This window comes from Arachis ipaensis, chromosome B3, assembly GCF_059453495.1.
Source record: "Arachis ipaensis isolate K30076 ecotype BB chromosome B3, ASM5945349v1, whole genome shotgun sequence".
NCBI classification, from domain to species: domain Eukaryota; kingdom Viridiplantae; phylum Streptophyta; class Magnoliopsida; order Fabales; family Fabaceae; genus Arachis; species Arachis ipaensis.
This window is the reverse complement of record NC_142438.1, coordinates 33,822,502-33,846,308: the sequence shown is the minus strand read 5'-3', so window position 1 is coordinate 33,846,308 and position 23,807 is coordinate 33,822,502. Positions and strand designations below refer to the sequence as shown.

The 23,807-nt window shown below is 37.2% G+C and overlaps 2 protein-coding genes and 1 non-coding gene across 3 annotated transcripts; 2 read left to right on the top strand and 1 right to left on the bottom strand.

The window, feature by feature from the left end:
* Positions 1-447: 447 nt before the first annotated feature.
* Positions 448-551, bottom strand: LOC148570266 (small nucleolar RNA R71). The gene has a single exon (XR_015908543.1). It is a non-coding gene; the product is annotated as a small nucleolar RNA R71 (small nucleolar RNA).
* A 9,841-nt stretch (positions 552-10,392) lies between these two features.
* Positions 10,393-11,006, top strand: LOC110269635 (uncharacterized). Its single transcript, XM_021117553.2, has 3 exons — positions 10,393-10,440; positions 10,548-10,624; positions 10,739-11,006. The coding sequence occupies exons 1-3, from the start codon at positions 10,393-10,395 to the stop codon at positions 11,004-11,006; spliced, it is 393 nt and encodes a 130-aa protein (XP_020973212.1).
* Positions 11,007-16,330: 5,324 nt separating this feature from the next.
* LOC107630211 (calmodulin-binding protein 60 E) lies at positions 16,331-21,092 on the top strand. Its single transcript, XM_021118660.2, has 7 exons — positions 16,331-16,933; positions 17,524-17,599; positions 18,005-18,063; positions 18,202-18,695; positions 19,274-19,434; positions 19,556-19,759; positions 19,859-21,092. Exons 1-7 carry the CDS (start codon positions 16,824-16,826, stop codon positions 20,585-20,587), a joined length of 1,833 nt encoding a protein of 610 aa, XP_020974319.2. The 5' UTR covers positions 16,331-16,823; the 3' UTR covers positions 20,588-21,092.
* The last annotated feature ends 2,715 nt before the right edge of the window (positions 21,093-23,807 follow it).

The window sequence follows — 23,807 nt, the reverse complement described above, 5'->3', positions numbered from 1 at the left end:
TCTGGAGAGGACCTAACAGAAATTTTTGAAAAAGAAGAAGACATGGCAGCCGAAAATAACAACAATGCCAACAATGCAAGGAAGATGCTGGGTGACTTCATTGCACCTTCTTCTGACTTCTGTGGAAGGAGCATCTCAATTCCTGCAATTGGAGCAAACAACTTTGAGCTTAAGCCTCAATTAGTTTCTCTAATGCAGCAGAATTGCAAGTATCATGAACTTCCATTGGAAGATCCTCATCAGATTTTAGCTGAATTCTTGCAAATCTGTGACACTGTCAAGACCCATGGGGTTGACCCTGAGGTCTACAGACTTATGCTCTTCCCTTTTGCTGTAAGAGACAGAGCTAGGACATGGTTGGACTCACAACCTAAAGAAAGCCTGAACTCTTGGGTAAAGCTGGTCAATGCCTTCTTGGCAAAGTTCTTTCCACCTCAAAAATTGAGTAAGCTTAGAGTGGAAGTCCAAACCTTCAGACAGAAGGAAGGCGAATCCCTCTATGAAGCTTGGGAAAGATACAAGCAATTGATCAGAAGGTGTCCTTCTGGCATGCTTTCAAAATGAAGCATCATATGCATATTCTATGATGGTCTGTCTGAACTGTCCAAGATGTCATTGGACAACTCTACTGGTGGATCTCTTCATCTGAAGAAGATGCCTGAAGAAGCCTAGGAACTCATTGAAATGGTTGCAAATAACCAATTCATGTACACTTCTGAAAGGAATCCTGTGAATAATGGGATAACTCAGAAGAAAGGAGTTCTTGAGATTGATACTCTGAATGCCATTTTGGCTCTGAATAAAATATTGACTCAGCAAGTCAATATGATTTCTCAGAGTCTGACTGGAATGCAAGCTACATCCAGCAGTATTAAAGAAGCATCTTCTGAAGAAGAAGCTTATGATCCTGAGAACCCTGCAATGGAAGAGGTGAATTACATGGGAGAACCCTATGGAAACACCTATAATCCTTTATGGAGAAATCATCCAAATCTCTCATGGAAGGACCAACAGAAGCCTCAACAAGGCTTCAACAACAATAATGGTGGAAGAAATAGGTTTAGCAATAGCAAGCCTTTTCCATCATCTTCTCAGCAACAGACAGAGAACTCTGAGCAAAGTCGTTCTGGCTTAGTAACCATAGTCTCTGATTTATCTAAGACCACACTAAGTTTCATGAATGAAACAAGATCCTCCATTAGAAATTTGGAGGCACAAGTAGGTCAGCTGAGTAAGAGAATTACTAAAACTCCTCCTAGCACTCTTCCAAGCAATACAGAAGAAAATCCCAAGAGAGAGTGCAAGGCCATAATCATGACCAACATGGCCGAACCTAGAAAGAGTGAGGAGGACGTGAGTCCCAGTGAGAAAAATCTCATGGGACGTCCTCTGGACAAAAGGGAGTTTCCCTTTGAGGAACCAAAGGAATCTGAGGCTCATATAGAGACCATAGAGATTCCATTAAACTTCCTTCTACCATTCATGAGCTCTGATGAGTATTCTTCCTCTGAAGAGGATGAAGATATTGCTGAAGAGCAAGTTGCTAAATACCTTGAAGCAATCATGAAGCTAAATACCAAGTTATTTGGTAATGAGACTTGGGAGGATGACCTCCATTGCTCATCAATGAATTGAATGATCTGGTTCAACTGAAATTACCTCAGAAGAGACAGGATCCTGGAAAATTCTCAATACCTTGTACCATAGGCACCATGACCTTTGAGAAGGCTCTGTGTGACCTAGGGTCAAGTATAAACCTCATGTCCCTCTCTGTAATGGAGAAACTAGGGATCCTTGAGGTGCAAGCTGCAAGAATCTTACTAGAGATGGCAGACAATTCAAGGAAACAGGCTTATGGACTTGTAGAGGATGTCCTGGTAAAGGTTGAAGGCTTTTACATTCCTGTTGACTTCATAATCCTGGACACTGAGAAGAGTGAGGATGAATCCATCATCCTCAGTAGACCCTTCCTAGCCACAGCAAAAGCTGTGATTGATGTTGACAGAGGAGAGCTGGTCATTCAAGTGAATGAGGACTGCCTTGTGTTTAAGGCTCAAGGATCTCCTTCTGCACACATGGAGAAGAAGCATGACAAGCTTCTCTCAATGCAGAGTCAAACAGAGCCCCCACTTTCAAACTCTAAGTTTGGTGTTGGGAGGCCATCATCATGCTCTGAGTATCTGTGAGGCTCCAAGAGAGCTCACTGTCAAGCTATTGACATTAAAGAAGTGCTTGTTGGGAGGTAACCCAATTTTATTTAATTATATCTATTTATTTTCCATTGTTATTTTATGTTTTTCTTAGGTTGATGATCATGTGAAGTCACAAAAACAACTGAAAAAGTAAAAACAGAATGGAAAAATAGCATTAAAAATAGCACACCCTGGAGGATGATCTTACTGGTGTTTAAACACCAATAAGGGTAGCAGAATGGGCGTTAAACGCCCAGTCTGGCACCATAATGGGCGTTTAACGCTAGAAAAGGGCACCAGACTGGCGTTTAACGCCAGAAAAGGGCAACAAGCTGGCGTTTAATGCCAGAAAGGAAAGAAAAGATGGCGTTAAACGCCAGAAATGGACAGCAACCTGGCGTTTAACGCCAGGATTGGCACTCCAAGGGGCGTTTACACGCCAACATGGTGCAGGGATGAGAAATCCTTGACACCTCAGGATCTGTGAATCCTACAGGATCCCCACCTTCCTCAACTCTCTCTCTCCTTCACACCTTTCCATAACACCCTTTTCCAAATACCCCTTACCAATCACCTCCATTTCTCTTCCCCATCACCTTTTCACCAATCACCTCCACCCACTCTTCCCCGAAAACCCCACCCACCTCACAATTTAAATTCAAACCATTTTCCTCCCAAACCCAACCCCTAATACATAAACCCTACCCTCTCTTTCCACTCCTATATAAACCCCTCTTCACTCATTCATTTCCACATATCACAAACACTACTTCTCCCCCTTGGCCGAACCACTAAACCCCTTACATCTCCTCTATTCTTCTTCTTCTTCTACTCTCTTCTTTTTTTTTTTGCTCGAGGACGAGCAAACCTTCTAAATTTGGTGTGGTAAAAGCGTTGCTTTTTGTTTTTCCATAACCATTTATGGCACCAAAGGCCGGAGAAACCTCTAGAAAGAGGAAAGGGAAGGCAAAAGCTTCTACTTTCGAGTCATGAGAGATGGAGAGATTCATCTCAAAGGTCCATCAAGACCACTTCTATGAAGTTGTGGCTAAGAAGAAGGTGATCCTTGAGGTCCCCTTTAAGCTCAAAAAGAGTGAATATCCGGAGATCTGACGTGAGATTCGAAGAAGAGGTTGGGAAATTCTCACCAACCCCATTCAACAAGTCGGGATCTTAATGGTTCAAGAGTTCTATGCTAATGCATGGATCACCAAAAACCATGATCAAAGTGTGAACCCGGACCCAAAGAATTGGCTTACAATGGTCCGGGGGAAATACTTAGATTTCAGTCCGGAAAATGTAAGGTTGGCATTCAACTTGCCAATGATGCAAGGAGATGCACGCCCCTACACTAGAAGGGTCAACTTTGATCAAAGGTTAGACCAAGTTCTCTTAGACATTTGTGTGGAAGGCGGTCAATGGAAGAGAGATTCAAGAGGGAAGCCGGTTCAACTAAGAAGGCTTGAGCTCAAGCCCGTGGCTAGGGGATGGTTGGAGTTCATCCAACGCTCAATCATTCCTACTAGCAACCGGTCTGAAGTACTATAGACCGGGCTATCATGATCCATAGCATCATGAATGGAGAGGAAGTAGAAGTTCATGAGGTTATATCCTTAGAACTCTACAAGGTGGTAGACAAGTCCTCTACTTTGGCAAGGTTAGCCTTCCCTCATCTCATTTGTCACCTCTGCAATTCAGCTGGAATTGACAAAGAGGAAGACATCCTCATTGATGTGGAGAAGCCCATCACTAAGAAAAGGATGGAGCAAGAAAGAGAGCCCACTCATGGACCTCAACAAGAGCATAAGGAAATTCCTTATCATGAAAATCCTGAGATGCCTCAAGGGATGCACTTTCCTCTACAAAACTATTGGGAGCAAATTAATACCTCCCTAGGAGAATTAAGTTCCAATATGGGACAACTAAGGGTGGAGCACCAAGAGCATTCCATCCTCCTCCATGAAATTAGAGAAGACCAAAGAGTCATGAGGGAGGAGCAACAAAGGCAAGGAAGAGACATTGAGGAGCTAAAGCACTCCATAAGATCTTCAAGAGGAAGAACAAGCCGCCATCACTAAGGTGGACCCGTTCTTTAATTTCCTTGTTCTTATTTTTCCGTTTTTTGAAAATTATGCTTTATGTTTTATTTATGTTTGTGTCCTATTACATGATCACTAGTGTCTAAGTGTCTATGCCTTAAAGCTATGAATGTCCTATGAATCCTTCACCTTTCTTAAATGAAAAAAATGTTTTCTGAAAAAGAAAAAGAAGTATATGAATTTCGAATTTTAAAATAGTTTAATTATTTTGATGTGGTGGCAATACTTTTTTTCTGAATGAATGCTTGAACAGTGCATATTTTTTATAGTGAAGTTTATGAATGTTAAATTTGTTGGCTCTTGAAAGAATAATGAAAAAGGAGAAATGTTATTGATAATCTGAAAAATCATAAAATTGATTCTTGAAGCAAGAAAAAGCAGTGAATACAAAGCTTGCGGAAAAAAAAATAAAAAATTGGCGGAAAATAAAAGAAAAAGAAAGAAAAAGAAAAAGCAAGCAGAAAAAGCCAATAGTCATTTAAACCAAAAGGCAAGGGTAAAATAAAAATAAGGATCCAAGGCTTTGAGCATTAATGGATAGGAGGGACTAAAGGAATAAAATCCTGGCCTAAGCAGCTAAACCAAGCTGTCCCTAACCATGTGCTTGTGGCGTGAAGGTATCAAGTGAAAAGCTTGAGACTGAGCGGTTAAATTCGTGGTCCAAAGCAAAAAGAGTGTGCTTAAGAGCTCTAGACACCTCTAATTGGGGACTCTAGCAAAGCTGAGTCACAATCTGAAAAGGTTCACCCAGTTATATGTCTGTGGCATTTATGTATTCGGTGGTAATACTGGAAAACAAAATGCTTAGGGTCACGGCCAAGACTCATAAAGTAACTGTGTTCAAGAATCAACATACTGAACTAGGAGAATCAATAACACTATCTGAATTCTGAGTTCCTATTGATGCCAATCATTCTGAGCTTCAAAGGATAAAGTGAGATGCCAAAACTGTTCAGAAGCAAAAAGCTACTAGCCCCGCTCATCTAATTAAAACTGATCTTCATAGATGTTTTCGAAATTTATTGTATATTCTCTTCTTTTTATCCTACTTTATTTTTAGTTGCTTGGGGACAAGCAACAATTTAAGTTTGGTGTTGTGACGAGCGGATAATTTGTACGCTTTTTGGCATTGTTTTTAGGCAGTTTTTAGTATGTTTTAGTTACTTTTATTATATTTTTATTAGTTTTTAAATAAAAATCACATTTCTGGACTTTACTATGAGTTTGTGTGTTTTTCTGTGATTTCATGTATTTTCTGGCTGAAATTGAGGGACCTGAGCAAAAATCTGATTCAGAGGCTGAAAAAGGACTGCAGATGCTGTTGGATTCTGACCTCCCTACACTGGAAATAGATTTTTTGGAGCTACAGAAGCCCAATTGGTGCGCTCTTAATTGCGTTAGAAAGTAGACATCCTGGGCTTTCCAGCAATATATAATAGTTCATACTTTTCCTGAGTTTTGATAACGCAAATTGGCGTTTAAACGCCAACTTTCTACCCTATTCTGGCGTTAAACGCCAGAACTGGCATAAAAGCTGGAGTTTAACGCCCAAACTGGCACCAGAGCTGGCGTTTAACTCCAAGAAAAGTCTCTACATGTGAAAGCTTCAATGGTCAGCCCAAGCACACACCAAGTGGGGCCCGGAAGTGGATTTATGCATCATTTACTTATTTCTGTAAACCCTAGGCTACTAGTTCATTATAAATAGGACCTTTTGCTATTGTATTTTAATCTATCAATCTGATCTTTGGATGTTTAGTCCTTAGACCTTTATGCTTTTGTATACGTTTGGAGGCTGGCCATTCGGCCATGCCTAGACCTTTTTCACTTTTGTATTTTCAACGGTGGAGTTTCTACACCCCATAGATTAAGGTGTGGAGCTCTGCTGTTCCTCATGAATTAATGCAAAGTACTATTGTTTTTCCATTCAATTCACCTCTACTTCTTATTCTAAGATATTCACTCGCACTTCAACCTAATGAATGTGATGATCCGTGACACTCATCATCATTCTCACCTATGAACGCGTGCCTGACAACCACTTCCATTCTATCTGCAATAGCTTGAGTGTGTATCTCTTAGCCTCATGGTTCACGATGCATGGTTGCCTCTCCTGACAACAGAGCCCTCCATTCCGTGAGATCAGATTCTTCGTGGTATAGGCTAGAATCAATTGGCAGCATTCTTGAGATCCAAAAAGTCTAAACCTTGACTGTGGTATTTCGAGTAGGATTTAGGATGGGATGACTGTGACAAGCTTCAAACTCGCGAGTGTTGGGCGTAGTGACAGACGCAAAAGGATCAATGGATCCTATTCCAACATGAGTGAGAACCGACAGATGATTAGCCGTGCGGTGACAGCACATTTGGACCATTTTCACTGAGAGGACGAACGGTAGCCATTGATAACGGTGATCCCCCAACATACAGCTTGCCATGGAAAGGAGTATGAATGATTGAATGAGGGCTATAGGAAAGCAGAGATTCAGAAGGAACAAAGCATCTTCATACGCTTATCTGAAACTCTTACCAATGAATTACATAAGTATTTCTATCTTATTTTCTGTTTTAATTACATTTTAATTATTAAAACCTCACAACCATTTGAATCCGCCTGACTGAGATTTACAAGGATAACCATAGCTGCTTCAAGCCGACAATCTCCGTGGGATCGACCCTTACTCACGTAAGGTATTACTTGGACGACCCAGTGCACTTGGTGGTCAGCTGCATGGAGTTGTGTGAAAAGTGTGCGATCACGATTTCGTGTACCAACCATCCGCCGGGTGTGGCTTGCATGGTAATGGTTCACGCAGGCGTGCCTCTTGCACCGTAGCTTCGTTTTTTTTTTTTTTTTGCTACACTTCTTGGGCTATGCTTTAATTTTCTTTGTGCTTTTCTCCTAAAAAAACCTTGATTTTTGCTACTATTTAAGACCAAAATTTCTGAAAATATAAAAATACTATCCAAACTCAAAATATTTGATTATTTATTAAATTATATTAGAAAACATAAGAAATCTAATTGAAACCTAAAAAAATAAATAATAAAAAAAATTAAAAATCACTTAAGATGACATGTCATCAGTTTCTATCAATTCCAATGCCTCTTCAGGGGTCTTTCTATGTAGAAAACCTCCAGTCGATAAATCAATCATCGTTTTTGAGGTTTGAGAGATCCCATCATAAAAGGTTTGGATTTGAAGCCACTTGGGAAAGGCATGGTGTAGACATTTTCTATGTATCTCTTTGTACTTTTTTTAAACTTCATAGAGCGATTCCCCTCCATTTAGGAAAAGGAATTAATATCATTTCTAAACCAGACTAACTTTTGGGAGGGAAGTACTTAGTTAGAAATTTGCTAACTTAATCCTCCCAAGAAGTAATACTACCCAATGGTTGAGCTTGGAACCATTGTGTGGCTCTATCTCTTAAAGAGAATGTAAATAGCCTTAGCCAGATGGCTTTGGGGCTAATTCCATTACTCTTCATTGTGTTACATAGCTGCATAAAACTAGCTATGTGTTTGTTTGGATCCTCTTGCGGGCTACCACCAAATTGGTCTCGCTATACCAATTGGATTAGTGATGGCTTTAGTTCAAAGTTATTTGCTTGAACTGTGGGCATCACTATGCTTCTTCTGTAGCTATCAATAGTAGGTATAGTATAATCACCAAGGGTCCTTCTCACATTATTATTCTCTTATTCCATTCTTTTTACCTCTTCTCTCCTAGCTCTTGATCTCTTCCTTATTTGTGCAAGCATTTTCTCAATTTTTGGATGGAAGAGAATGCAATTCTCTGCACAAAAATAGCAAGAAATCAACTGTACCGTGTGGAATAAAGAAGAAAAGAAGGATTACACAGAAAAAAAGAAAAATAAAGGCAAATAAAATAAGACAAGATCTAAGTTAGTGATTTAATTGGAAGTATGTTGTCAATATCAATTAATTCCTGGCAACGACGCCAAAAACTTGATGAGGCAAAACTGATACGCACGTATATTGGCAAGTGCACCAAATTACTTTAAGTAATACAACGGTGAGTGGATATTGTTCCCACGGCCATTAACGAATTGAATCAAGCAATGTCTAATTGAATCTCTAATTAGATTGATCAAACCTTGGGAAGAGGATTGTGAATCTTGAAATAGAAGAAAAAAGGGTAAAGAAGATTGTTGATTGTGAATGAGAGATCAGAAGGCTTAGAAACTTTGGAGAAGTAATCAATAATATGAATGTTAAAGGCTTTAGAGGTGTTTAATTCTTGGAAAGAGCAATACTTGTGTTTTCCTACTTTGACTCATACAAAAATCTTTTCACAGCAAATCATTTATACTTAAATTCTAATTCCTTGGCAATCTAATTTCTCTTAACTTAATGAATCACCAATTCTTTAGTCAACTAATTAAGAGAAAAAGTTAAGAACGATTTTGATTTAAAGCTACACAACTTTTAAAATACTATTCCTAGTCAAGTTAAAAATCATGAGAAAGCGTTTCAAGCTAATTTCGATATTAAATTTTTCAAAGTAATAAAAGAATCTAAGACAGAATTAGAATATTTACCAATACTTCTAACCATTAAAGATGAAGAACGAGACCCAATCTTGAAAAAATAGAAAAGCATGAATCAAAATAAAGAAAACACTTGCATTACTAATCCATAAAATCAAATAGATCTCCTAACATTTAACAAAAGAATGTTTAGTTACTCATGGTTGAAAAAAAAATAACCTAAAACTAAAGAGTTTCTTGATCCGTAGACTTCAAGATCTCCTTAATTCCCTCTAGATGTGAACCTTGTTCAGTTATTTATAATCTAATTTCCTAACTATTTAAAATTCAAAAACTAATCTTATCTTCTATACATCTGAAGGATAAGATAACTACTTATTCAAATTCGATACAATAATTCAAATCTAACCTAAACTAAATTATAACTACCAAACCTCATCGTTCTAAAAGAAGTGAATGCTAACTAATTATTTAAATCTTGAATCTTGGGTTGATTTTATAGCTTCTTGGGAGTTGAAGTTGGGCTTGGTACTGGCTTCGGATTTGGGCGTTGGGCTTGAAGAATTGGGCGCCCAGCCAAGTCTTGGCGCTGGGCTTGGTGGTTGGGTGCCCAACTTGGAGCAAGGGCGCTGGGGGCCTGTTCTGCGTGCTGGGCACCTGTCCTGGGCACTGGGCTTGCAATTTTGGGCGCCTAGCTCAGAGATTCGGCGCTGGGCTTGGCCTCTTGAAGCATGACGCCAACTTCATTTGAAGTTCACTTGTGTTTTCTTATTAATTTCATCCTGATTTAAAACAACTCCAAACATACGATTAGTCGTCAAAACTCCACAAAAAATATAAGAACTTTTATTTAATTCTAAGAAAACTAAATAAAAAGAAACCTAAAAATAACAAAAGATACCTTGGCATCAGCGGGTGACATACACCAGATGCCTCCACAGCCGTAGTCTCAGACACAGCCTCATCCATAGCTACAATTCAGACCCAGGCACCACCCCAGGCACAGGCATTGTCTAATCCGCAGTCACAACCGACATTGTCGACAACTGGAGCCTCAGGAGAGGGTGCCCCATCTACAGAGCCTGTTAGACAAAGGCTAATGTGGGATGGGGGTGATTGGTATATTTTATATTTATAGGTTTAATTAATTTTATAATTTAATATGCATATGTAGTAAAAATTATTCGCTTAATAACAGTTGGGACCTTCGAAATTGGGAACAGAGAAGATTACTTGGGTTTTCAAGATCACGTTTGCCATCTTTGGTGGCAAATTTTTAAGGTAATAACTGTTTTTTTTTTTAACTTCAAATTATAAACTTATATTATTCTGATTCACTTGTGTTTAATATTGTAGGATCACTTTGAGTTCATCCACAAAGAGGAGCAGAAGATGTACAATGCTTGGCGGGTGAAAGCCACCAATTGCCTCTGGGAGATGCTAGAAGACATCCACAACAAGGGTGCTCCTGCAGACTAAATCCTGGACGATATTCTCGCCGAGCTAAAGGAGTATTAGCACATAAGGAATTATTGGGCGATCCGGGCTAATGCCCGAGCTAGTCAAGCATCCAAGACCAGTGGATCCATGAACACCGAAAGGTCTACCACCTACAACGCAACAGGAAAGAAGATGGTTCGTATCATTTAAAATTTTAGTTATTAACTTAATATGTTTACTTTATTATTAATAAAGTTGAAACTAATATAATGACTTCTTAAAATTCTAAACCCAATGGATAGGAGATCGAGCTGGGTTGCAAACCTCGTCAAAGTGAGGTCTTTCAAAGGATGCACACGAGGAAGGATGACCGTACCAAGTGGGTTGACAAGAGATCTGAGAAAGCTTCTGCAAGTTTAGTAAACTGAAATATATCTCAATAAATTATATTCATTTGTTTATTTAAATTGTGTTCAATTTTATTCGATTTCAGATTGAGTTTAACTTTTGACTGGCCAAGGCCCAAGAAGAGAGTGCGACTCAGATTGCACAAGGGCCCTGAGCCACCACCCATATATAAGGATGAGATATGGATGCAGACAGTTGGCAGCCGCAAGCGAAACAGGGACTACGGCATGGGATATCAATCCATCATGACTTCTCTGCGATTCTTTGATGTTGAGTTCACTACCAGTGGAGGTGTAGATATCAGAGAGCTGGTTACACTGCTTAACAGAGAGTTGCAACAAGACATGGAGTGAGAGTTTCAGCAATATTGGACAAGATACACAGAGCTGGAGGCACACTACCAGAAAAAGCGGGACGAGTGGGGGCATGCTCACCAGAGATACGAAGGGGATATCAGAAGTCCCCAGGAGACCATCGTCCACCATCAGTTCGGTCTAGACCAGTGGAAGAATACAGTCACAAAGATATACTCTTTCATGCGGAAGAAGTTGGGGAGCAACTTGTCCAGCAGTGCATCAGCCATGTCGCCTCTTTTTCTACCTAGATGTCCTCCAGTAACATCAACAAGTCTTTGGCCGCTAATTCTACCATCAGCACCACCACCCTAGGACCTCAAGATGGAGCTGACAACGATGGTGACGGCTTCACCTCATATGATTACATGTAGTATACTTGTATTTTCAATTTTGACGATATTTTTCTATTTTTATTTTTTTACTGTATTTTAGTTTGAAATAATCCTACAAATTTAATTACTATTACTTCAATTTTAGTTTGAATAAAAACTCTTTTATATCATTTAATACATATATTAAAATTTAATCATATAATAGGTATTCAAATAAATAGTTAAGGACCGAATATCCTGTATATATGTTTTTAAAAAATTAAAAAGTAAATGCCCATTCTGGTCTCCAATCATTTGTTTGCCAGACAAAGTGCCCCCTGAAGATTGGAAATTGACCAATCGAACCCCAACTAGACATGGAAATGGTTATGACAGACCCTGAAACTGGTTGGGAGACAGTGGAATAATGACATGTTAAGTTTTTAATCACATGGATATTATTAACACCTAACTGGGACAAATCGACCCCCTAGAGTTCAAAAATGGCATTGTCTTGCTTGGTTATATTTTCATAAAATCCATCATTTGCTTTCATCATTTATACTTTACCCTAACCAAGAGAAACTCTTCATCTTCATTCCTTCCAAAAACACACCTGATGTTGATGACTTGCGAGTTAAGGTTTGAAAGAGTAAGCTTCCAGAGGCGACTGCATTTTGTATGTTGAAGTTTCAAATTTTTGTTGGTCCATATTATGAATGTTATATAATGTCAGTTTTGAATGTGATGTAGATGTTTGTGTTGTTGTACATGTGTTTCATCATGGTGGTAGATTTGTTAGACATGGAAGTGGAGTTTTACATTACAGAAATGGAAAGGTGAGAATATTTTCTCCCATGGATATTGATTTTGTGAATAAGAAGGACATAGAAGAATTACTTAAGAGCTTAAGGTATTTTGGAATATAAGACTATTTATTAGTTGGACCCTAGTTGCTCTAACATAGAGCTTGGATTGCACATTTTGAAGGGTGACAAGGAGATTAACGACATGTGTGATTGCACCCTGAACAATGAGGATACAAAGGAGTTTTATATGTTTTTGAGCATCTTGTTAGTGAAGAACATGTGATTGTAGAGACAGAGTCATCTTCTTCTTCATATGTTAGTTATGAAAGTACAGAGAATGAAGCATACAAATCTCCCTCCCACCTAGCTCTTGAGTGAGAACAGTGATTCAAAATCATTAAGAGAAAATAGAAAGAAAAAGAAAAAGATTAGTACACCAAAGAAGACCAAGGTCTCACTGAAAAAGAAGTAGTCATCATGAAAATCCTCAAAGAAGTATGATGGAAAGAGGAGAAAGAGACATGTTTTAAGGAGGGCTATGGATAGTGGGTGAGGTGCAAGTAAGTCAAGTGCAAATAGTTTAGGAAATAATGGAACATGACTTAATGGGTCAAGTGCAAGTGGAGTTGAACCTGGTGCAGGAGTTAGGTCTCATGTCTCAAAAGGGGCTACTGAGGATGTGGGCATACATAATGGGCCAGTAAGGGCAGGTGTTAGAGAACCGAATAGTGGTAATGAGTCTGAGGAGGAGATAATTTATTACTACCCTTGTGTCTTCATAGGATGAAAAGGTTGTTGTTGGTTCTGATTTTAATGAGGAGAATGAATATGGAAATGTGAGGTTTGATATGAAAATTCAATTTGCAACAATAGAGAGGTTTAAGATGGCTTTGAAGAATATTTTTGTGTGAAAAAGCAGGGACTGCATGTACATTAAGAATGAAAAAGAGAGGGTTAGAGCTAGGTGTGCCAAAGAGACATATTCTTGGTTGATATATTGCTAAGAATTCTGCTACACTGTCTTTTGAGGTTAAGACTTTTCATGATGAACATAATTGTGGAAGGAATTATGGGAGTAATTTGGATGATAGGGTGTGGGTGACTGACAAGTTAGTTAAACGTCTAGCAACTCAACACAATTTGACACCAAGGGAGGCCATGGAACACCTCAAGCAGGATTTGAATGTTCAGGTTCATCCGAAGATGATAAATAGAGCTCTTAAGGTTGCCAGAGAGACTGTACTTGGTTATGAGAATGTCCAATATGAAAAGTTCAAGATTATATGTTGGAATTGCATCAAAGTCTCAACTATTTCCTTACAATTTGTGACACTTACAAGAACAAAAATTAAAACTCTCATGAAAGAGTAGATGATTACAATTAATACTCTCATGTGGGTGGTGTTTTGAGATCATGTTTGTTTCCTCCTTTTATTTTTCAACTTGGATAGTTTCTAATTCTCCCTCTAGCTCTAGGCGCTCTGCTATTTTTCGTTCTGGTATACCAAGCTCTGCTAACTTGAGTACGACCACAAATTTAGGTCTTTCTAGCTTCTAGATTGGCATTTTTCATTTTCTAAGGAGGATAGCGTTATGACACGTCCCTCTAATTATTATATCCCTTTTGATGATTTCCATTAATATTTCGTTAATGAAGAATTTTATGCTGAGCAGGGATGTGGCCATTCTTATGCAGAACTAGTTGAAGATTTTAGAACTCTCATAATGACGTTGTATCCTAAGTCATAATTGACAACTTACAATTTCATTCTTGACTTTTATTATGTAGTGTAAACTTCTAAGTGTGGTCCACAAAGGGATATACACATCCGTAATTATTCTTTGTCCCAAAATTCCAATGAGTTTGTCATTATGGAGTTCCAACTCACTATCAGATAAGCATGGAGAGTTAAAGCACCGGTAAAATTTATGTTTGCCAAGCTTCATTGAACAATGAACAATATGTGCATCTTGGTGTTTTCAACAACGGCTGAGAGCCTGAGATTACAAGGTGCTCATTGGCGAATCTGGGACCCTCGATTAGCTCAAATGCTAGATGGGGTTTGGAATGGAGTGCTTTGGGCATAGGTTCAATGTGGAGGCAGTGAGATTGTCTTTTCTTGTTGGTTTATTTGAGGTTGGATTTCCTTCTCCCAAGAAGCCTTTAGAGATCATGTCAATCTCTTTTTGGCCAATTTTGATTTTGGGCTCTTTGTCATCTATGGAAAATGAGTCTTCCTTATCGTCTTATCTTTTCTTAGTATTTTTTTTCGTGTTTACTATGTCTAGCGAGATATTCCTGAAATTCTTCATTCTTAAGCCCTTATTCAACCCATCAGGAAAAGTCTTTGCAATCCTTTGCGTCATGCCCATCGGTTTGGTAATACTTGCACTAAAATCTTGACTTAAGAAGCTCTAGAGCACAACAAAGGGTAAAGAGTTAGGATTCACTCTGTCTAGTGCCCTTTGCTGTATAGCAGGGCTAATGAATATTCAATAGTGTGTAGCAAGTGCTTCGAGTGTCTTTAGTGGGGCGTTAGTCATGCCTTGACTATTCTTCTATAGAGGGAATCTTCCGGGAGTATTCTACAATTACGGTCAGCTTTTAGTGTTGTGGGTTGGTGATTCCATCGTAAGCATTCATGTAGTAGGGTGGTAGAATTTTTTAGGATTTCGTCAACAAAGATCTCCCCAAAAAATGGGAAGGAGACCCTTCCCCTTAGTCCACTGCTTGCTTATGAGGCTTCCCCTTAGGAAACTCTTCCCTAATCGTCCATTGGGGAGTGTTCTTAGAGTTCATGCTCCTCGCGCATGATATTTTCCAAGACCCACACATGCTTTCAAGCTTGGTCCTCAACTTTTTGTACTACTTGTGATTGGATTTGGGAGTCTCATTGTTGGTTTTGTAAAATGTTATGATGGCTGTCACTGGTTCTAAGACAACGAGGTGGTTTAAGGTTTTGGTTTTGAGGCTTGTCACTGACACGTCCTACCATACTTGTGTAAGTTGACATGAGAGATTTATAATCATATTAGTGATAGTAGGTGGTGATTTTGGAATCACTAGTGCAAGTTTCGACAAATAGCATAATTGTTAACTTGGATGTTGACTAGGTTATCTCGAAGGAGAATGACAAACTTCTAATTGACGACCATCCAATGAACCAATGGTGGGGTTACTTGTAAGGAATTTGACGCTAAAATGAGCGTTGGATCAAGTATATGATTAGAGTTAGATGATAGCATATATAAGTGTATAATAAGCCTTTTTTTTTAACAGCGTTATAGAAAATCTTACATAATTTGAATAGATTTCATCTAGATTTAGGCAAAATTCAGCTAATATATGATCCATATTACGCCTTATATGAAATTATGGATTAATGTGTCTCAAAAAAAGCATTATTGGATGGATCATCCATGGTCTTAGAATAACCAATGAATGACGTTGACTCTTTTTCCTTAAATGAATTATTGTACGAATAACATCAATATTTTTTAGAGTAAAATATTATTTTGGTTCCTAGCATTTAGATCAAGTCTTAATATGGTGCCTAACATTTTAGATGTCTTATTTCAGTCCTAAAAAAATTTAAATTTTTTATTTTAGTCTCAAAAAGTTTTAAATATATTCAATATTGTCCCACAATTAAATTTGAACAAACAATTAGCATATTAAAGAGCAAATAACGTTTAATTTCGGTACATAAGTAAATCAATCCACAAACGATCACCAACGTAATTGTTTTTTTTTTTTATTCTAGAGTGCTAATGATTAATTGATTGGATTTGAAATTTTTTTTACAAAAAAGAGATTGACATAAAAAAATGTTACAAGAATATTTTGATTATGTTTTTCTAATATACGAAAGAATATATGACTTAACAATAACATTGTTAATATCTACGTTAATCATTTTATAAATTATTCGTGTCAAATTTAACGATAAAATAATATTAAATCTACTTAATTTTTTTTTTTAAATATGACATTTAAAATATTAAGAACCAAATTATAATTTATGTCAAAAGATTAGAGAGTAAAATAATATTTTATTATAAAACGTAAATGACAGGCGACGCTGAATAGATAAACGTAATTAAGGAAAACATGCGTGGGTAATTATGTCTATTCAACCTAACACTAGCAAATGACGAAGTCAATGACACAAGTGAGACACCGCGAAACGCGCTTTCAGTATTTTTTTTTTTCAACGTTCATGCACACACAAGACCCCAACCCAGCTGTGACCTGCAATCATATCAATTATGAATAATGTATTATGAAATTCCAATAAAGAAAGACACTTTAAATTAATTAATTAATTAAAATACGAGCACTATGTGTAGATTAAAGATTTATTCATTGTTAGATCCATGCTACAGTGACCCACCATAGGTATTTTACCTTTTATGTCCTAATCCTAGATCCCACTAAGCTATTGCCAAGGCAACAATCTTGCCCTCCTTGTTTCTTTTCTTTTTTGGATCGGTTTCAGAACTCAAAAAGTGTTAAGGTTTAGCAATTAGCCCTAACAAGATTTTTAGTTTTACTTCCTCCACTGTTGTGCTTCTGGGAAGCTTCTTAGGTACACATGTTCTTCTATACGGATCACTAAGACAAAGAAAGACTAGTAAGTTTCCAAATTTAGAAATCATTCAAAGATATTATCGGAATTGGATAAGTTCTAGAAATGGAAAGTTCCAAGAACAATAGAGTGGAGAAGAGAGGGTATGACTTGGTTGAGGAGGGTGATGATCGATTAACACAGCCAAAGAAGCCTAAACTACCTGGTTTAGCAAGGTACTCTATGTTGCAATACAAATTCAAGTGTTTCAGTCTCTGCTCTTGGCTAAGTTGTTAATTAATTTAATTATTATTGGTTAAGAACCTAAACTGTATTATCAAACTTCTTATTATGTTTTTTTCCTTTTATTTTTTCGGGAGGAGGCTATACGATCGGATATGCACCGTCAAATACGGTGTCTAATCTCATGTTGGCTTGTAAACTCCTCCCAGAATTTTAAAGCTTTTCTATATCCACTTGTTAATAGACCCGGATTTTTCTTGTGTTGTTTATTAACAATCTAATTACATTTTTTGTGTGTATGATATACATTGCTATTGATGTTGACTTGTGTCTAATGGATCTTGATAACACTAAAGCAGTTGTCTGATCATTTTTTCGTGAGGCTTGATTGTTGAACTCTCTAATCTAATGCAAAAGTAGCAATTTGAACTTTCGGAACAACCCTGTATGTTGGATATTTTGACAAGATAATAAATCTCATTGGTTGATTATTTCAATTTAAACATGTTAATTTTAATTCCGTATATGTTCCATAATTCATGCTTCCTCGAACTAACTCCATTGATTTACTTAAAATTTATAGTGTGATTGTGGAAGCTTTGAAGGTAGATAGTCTGCAGAGACTTTGCTCATCTCTGGAACCTCTACTCAGAAAAATTGTGAGTTATAGTTTCTTCCTTTGTATTAAATCTTGCATATTTGTCAATATATATATATATATATATATAATCTGCAATTAATCACACCTACAAAAATATTTAATGTTGTGCGTTGCATACTAACCAAACCCCTCCCCACTAGACCACTCCCACAATGCATGAATACTTGTTTAAAACAGAATTGAGTTTATAATAGTTTTCAGAACAAATTGAGGCTAACACTCTTCACTTGATTTGAAGCATTATTGGTTTTTTGTTTGATCTAAAGAATTCAATATTAAATTTATTGTTTTATTTGGACGTAGCTGTATATGGAAGAATCATTTAAAGTAATCAAGATCTTCAGTCCTTATGATGTTTTGTAAGGTACCGTTTTAATTCTTCTAACTCTTATGAACTATATAGGTCAGTGAAGAAGTGGAGCGTGCTTTGGCAAAACTAGGCCCTGCTAAACTGGCTGAAAGGTGTGTTCCAGCCTCATATTCAAATTTCTAAGTCAAACTTCTCCACTTTTTGTAATACTTTTCTGCAGGTTATGATAAGCAATTTATTTTGATGAATTTTCTGTTAAGCATGAATTACTTACATTTAGCTTGCATTAGATCTTTTCCATCAAGAATTGAAGGTCCAAAGGCAAAGAATTTGCAGCTTCATTTCCGAACAAGAATGCCACCTCACTTGTTCACAGGTGGGAAGGTGGATGGAGAGCAAGGAGCAGCCATCCATGTTGTGCTGCTAGATCCCAACACGGGCAATGTGGTTCAAGTTGGACCAGAATCAGTCGCCAAGTTGAATGTTGTGGTTCTTGAGGGTGACTTTAATGAGGAAAGTGATGATGAATGGACAATAGAGCACTTTGAAAGCCACGAAGTGAAGGAACGTGAAGGGAAAAGGCCACTTCTCACTGGAGATTTGCAAGTTAGCCTAAAGGAAGGCGTAGGAACCTTAGGTGATCTTACTTTCACTGACAATTCTAGCTGGATTAGAAGTAGAAAATTCAGGCTTGGTGTTAAAGTAGCTCCTGGGTATTGTGAGGGAATCCGTGTTCGCGAGGGAAAGACTGAAGCCTTTGCTGTTAAAGATCATAGAGGAGAATGTGAGTTTTTCGAATGTTTTTCCTTTGTTCTTTTGATGATAAAATAAATTTTGTGCCTGTCCAGCTTGGAGAAATTTGATAATTAAAACTGCAATTGCAAGGCATGGATTGCAAAACTCGTAAAAGAAAACAAAAATTGACTTTTGCATCTTACTCTGATTTTTTAAAATTAATGGATTTTCATTATATGCGGAAAAATTTGCAGGTGTGTGTGTACACCATATAGCAGATAACATGTAAAATATAATAAACGATCTGTATCTCAAACCACAGACATAAGAATATGGAAGATGTAAAATTCTATCTGTAGTTGGCATGTTTCCTTTGCATTTTATTAAATCAGCAAGCAATATCCTACAATCTAACTGTAGAAAAACAACCTGGAGATGAAAAATGATGCAAAGATACTCTACATAATTGAACTCTTCCTTTTCTAAACTGTTTCTTCTTTGATTTGATGTATGACTACAACCTTCTGAACTTCTGATTGGTATGGTAAAGTTTTTCAGTATTTAGGCTTTGGACAAGTCTTGTTTCCTTAAAATTTCTCTAAGCAAATCATTTTCTGTAACTTGCAGTGTACAAGAAACACTATCCACCTGCTTTGCATGATGAAGTTTGGCGACTGGATCGCATAGCTAAGGACGGTGCACTTCACAAAAAATTGATTCAAGCAAAAATAGTAACTGTAGAAGATTTCCTGCGTCTTCTTGTTCGGGATCCACAGAGGTTAAGAAGCGTAAGAATTCAATGACATATGTTCTAAACATCCATATCATCTCTTAGACAGTTTTTTTCCCCTTTATTTACTCCTGAAACTTCTTTCTAGAAATTTCCTTATTTGGCACCTTTTGCTACAGACACTCGGAAGCGGAATGTCGAACAGGATGTGGGAGAATACTGTGGAGCATGCCAAGACATGTGTCTTGGGTGGTAAGCTTTTCGTTTACTACACTGATGAAACCCACAGCACTGGCATTGTGTTCAACCATATATATGAGTTGAGAGGCCTCATTGCTGAGGGGCAATTCTGCACTTTGGAATCACTTACTCCAAATCAGAAGGTCAGTTTTCTGTACTAATTAAAATTTGAAAGCATTTAATTTGATCATTTATCTGACTGGTAACTAAATTCACTCAATTATATATAATTTCTATTACAGATGTCTGTGGATTCCTTGGTGAAGAAAGCATATGACAATTGGAACCAAGTTATTGAATATGATGGAAAAGTCTTAAATTCTCTTATGAATTCCAGAAAGGGATCAAGATCTGTATCTTCTATAATTAATCATAATGATGTCACAGGGCAGCAACCGCACACATCTGCAAAGAATAGGCTGCCATATGTACCCTCTTTACAAAATCAACCTTTGCAAATAGCGAATAACTACTCCTCAAGTTCTGATTTAACTGATTACCAGTTTGAAAGATCCAATAATGACATGGTAGGGACATCAGTGAATAACTCTCAACTAGCATTTTCTGGCATCATGAACTACCTACCGGGCGAAAATCCTGAAGTTGAAGGTACATATTTCTCGGGAGATTGGTCTAGGCCGAGAAATTCACAAGGACTGGAAGACATTGTTGCCGAAGAACTCCGTCTTAGGAGTTCAGAGATGTTGGAGAGTGATGATATGCAGAGGTTGCTGAAGACTATTAATGCTGGAGTCAGTATGTCGACCAATTTCAGTCAGTCTAATGAAGGTTCATACACCTACAGCCTGCAGTATGAGCCTCAAATGTATCATTCGTTTGCCGAGGATCAGGGAAAGTCATCAGGGAAAGCTGTTGTTGGATGGCTTAAGCTCAAAGCAGCATTGAGATGGGGCATATTTATCAGGAAAAAAGCTGCTGAAAGGAGAGCACAGCTCACTGAGTTGAATTGAGTTAAAATATTTGAAAGTGGGATATTTTCAACTCATTTTAAGCAAGGTGCTTGGTTATGTGGTTCTTGGAATTTTACAAAAGCAACCTATTTCATTGCTTTGAAGGCTTGAGAAAAAGTGTAAAAAAATTCTGTTTCAGGGTTTCAACAGTGGGTTGAAGGTGGTAGTACCACCGCGGAATAATGTGCAAAATTCTGAAGTGCGATCCAGAACATGCTTATTACTGATGGAACAACCTTTACTTTTCACTGAGGCTAAATGTTAGGCAGCAGCATCTAATAGTATTTTGTGGATTTTTGCATTTTTATTGTGTAATTTAATTATGATTTATATTTTCATTCTTTACTTTTACTTTTATTTATCGGAAACTTGTATTCAGTGTTTTAATGTTTGTTTTAGTCTATTTGTTATCTCATAGTTTTATCTTGAAGTATTTGTAAGCTCGTCACATAATGTAATAAGTTGATCTGTAATGGAGAAAATTAGAGAATATTTTATTTTCAAATGATAGAAACGTAATTCAGATTTTCCTGGTCAGTAATCCAAGCTTAGGTGTATTCTACTAACTATTTTCTCATATGATTCATTGAATCTAAATATTAAAATATTTTTTCTTTGTTTACCAACAATTGTGTTAAAGAGGTGCTAACTTTAGATGTAGATTCTTAGCTAGGTTAACTTACAAAAGATTTTTTTCGCTTAAGTCAACCAAAGCTTAAGCAGTATAAAAATTATGATTAGATAGTATAGTTTAAATATATATTAAACTCTTCATTTATAATTTTTGAAAAAGAATTTGGAGAGAATCTGAATCGATTCGTACAAAATTTAAATGTATAAAATTTTGCAATTGAAACAAAAATAGTATTGAATTCTAAAATATATGATTTTTATAAAAAAATTTGTAATTTAATTGATTGACCGCTAATATATAAATTAAATAAAATAAATTCAAAATTATAAAAAGAAAAGTAGTCTATCTATAATACAAGATGAGATGAGATCATATAAAAAATATAATTAATTCTTTCCTTGTATAAGTTACTGATTATTTCTCGAAAGATTTATATTTAATATCGATATTTTAGCAACAAATTTAATTTAATTTCTTCTTCATATAAAAAAGCTTAGGATTTGTTTAGTTGTTCATAAGGTCTTAAGAGATGTTTATCAATAATAATTATAATAATCAAAAGAAATTATAATAATAATAAATAAATAAATAATTGAGATGGTGAGAGCTATTCTTCAATTTCTACTTAACCCCTAAATTCATCACCTTTCTTCCAATCCTCTGAACGTCGATACACAGACAAACAATGCACACAAAGAAAACACAAGTAGTTCATAGTTACAGCAAACAGAACACATAACAGTTAAGCATGAAATAACAAGTAGGCAATCACAAGAAAGCAAACCAAAGCAAACTGACAAATGCATATGATGTATGCCTTTTCTACTGGTGGTGAGCTTACGTGTCAGTTACTTTGCCAAAACCTAATATACCCGGTAGCTAACTCGGATATTGTCTCTTTGACAAGCCTCCACACTCTTAAGATATAGTGCCCGTCACACTCTCGGGATATAGTATCCGTCATACTCATGAGATATAGTGTCCTTCGCATTTCCTGGGACAAAGTGTTCCCACACTCTTGAGATATAGTGCCCGCCACGCTCTCGGGATATAATGCCCATCACGCTCTCGGGATATAATACCCATCACACTCATGGGATATAGTGTCCGACACACTTCCCAGGGTAAGGTGCTCCCACACTCTTGGGATATAACTCCCGCCATGCTCTCGGGATATAGTGCCCGTCACACTCATGGGATATAGTGTCCGACACACCTTACAACAGAGAGAAAACTCAACATACTCATGATCAACAATCTCAATCAGATTTTAATGTCATATTCATTCATAATCATCCACATTCATACATTTAATATCATTATACTTCCTCAATTAGCCAACCATAGCCACAATCACTGTCTACCAGGGATATAGTGCTCGACACACTTTCTAATCACACCCATTATATCTCATTACCACCCTTATACCCTCTCTCATATATTCACATTTCATCAACTCACTTTACTTCTTCCTTCACCAGCAAGTCATCTCCCTCATAGGCCTAACCATACTTCGCTACCCATAATTCATCATTTAGGCTTTAAACAAGAGTAAAAATGGTTTTGAAAGTTGGAGAAATGCATTAAAAATAAAAAATTAAAGTTTGAAGAAACAGGGGGTTCGCGTACACATCACTACGCCCGCTTATGCATCATTTAAAAAGTCGCCCATTCTGCATACGCGCCACTCAGCTGCATACGTGGAAGCTATGGGTAGAGACCACCATCCGTGTATAGAGGGGGCTCCTGTACGCGGGCTTAGCAGCAAAAGCAAAAAGCTGCTAAGTCCCAAAATTCCTGTTTTGTACACCAAATTTTGAACGCGCATCACTTTCTCGTTTTAAAACATTTTTCCTCCGTTCTACGAACTGTGTAAACCTCTCGGATCCAATTTTCTTTCTAACAAGTTTGGAAAAAATCAGGAGTTCGAAGGCCAAGTTATACTCCGTCAAAGTTGGTATAAAATCATAACTTTCATTAAATTACAAACCTCCACTTTCAAAAACCTACGATTTCCAAACCATTTCAAAACTAACCCATCCTCACCACAACAGCATCAAAACTCTCCCTTGTCATCAATCTCCATTCGATGATTCAAGTCCAAATAATATCCAATATACCACATCAATAATCACATTCATAATACTTAATCCCAACCAACAACAACATCAACGGTTCATTTCCTATCTTAAGGTCTCTAGCTTAAGTTTTCACAATACATTATATTTTAGATACGAGAAACCGAAACCATACCTTGGCCAATTTTGCTATAAACCTGGAACACTTCAAGTGTTCCTGCACCACAAGCTTATCAACACAGCCCCTCACCGAGGAACCTAGCTTCCAAAATCGATCTCAAGCTCCCATATCCTCAAATTAATTCCACTTCTCAACCAATTTCCAATCTAACAACATAATTACAACTATAATTAACATAGAATTCTCTAACTCAATATTTCACAAGGAAATTGAGGAAGCTTACCTTGTCCACAACTCAAGTGAGCTAAACCCAACAAAACTCGCAAGTTAACTTGAACCTAAACACCAAAATTAAACAAGATTCAAAATGGATACACATTGAATTTC

Excerpts from the sequence above, each read along its gene's own strand:
- LOC110269635 (XM_021117553.2), top strand. The coding sequence starts at position 10,393 with ATGAACACCGAAAGGTCTACCACCTACAACGCAACAGGAAAGAAGATG. Across the intron at positions 10,441-10,547 it reads ACGCAACAGGAAAGAAGATG|GAGATCGAGCTGGGTTGCAA; the intron begins GTTCGTATCATT and ends CCCAATGGATAG. Across the intron at positions 10,625-10,738 it reads AGGAAGGATGACCGTACCAA|ATTGAGTTTAACTTTTGACT; the intron begins GTGGGTTGACAA and ends ATTCGATTTCAG.
- LOC107630211 (XM_021118660.2), top strand. The coding sequence starts at position 16,824 with ATGGAAAGTTCCAAGAACAATAGAGTGGAGAAGAGAGGGTATGACTTG. Across the intron at positions 17,600-18,004 it reads AACCTCTACTCAGAAAAATT|GTCAGTGAAGAAGTGGAGCG; the intron begins GTGAGTTATAGT and ends TGAACTATATAG. Across the intron at positions 18,064-18,201 it reads CCTGCTAAACTGGCTGAAAG|ATCTTTTCCATCAAGAATTG; the intron begins GTGTGTTCCAGC and ends AGCTTGCATTAG.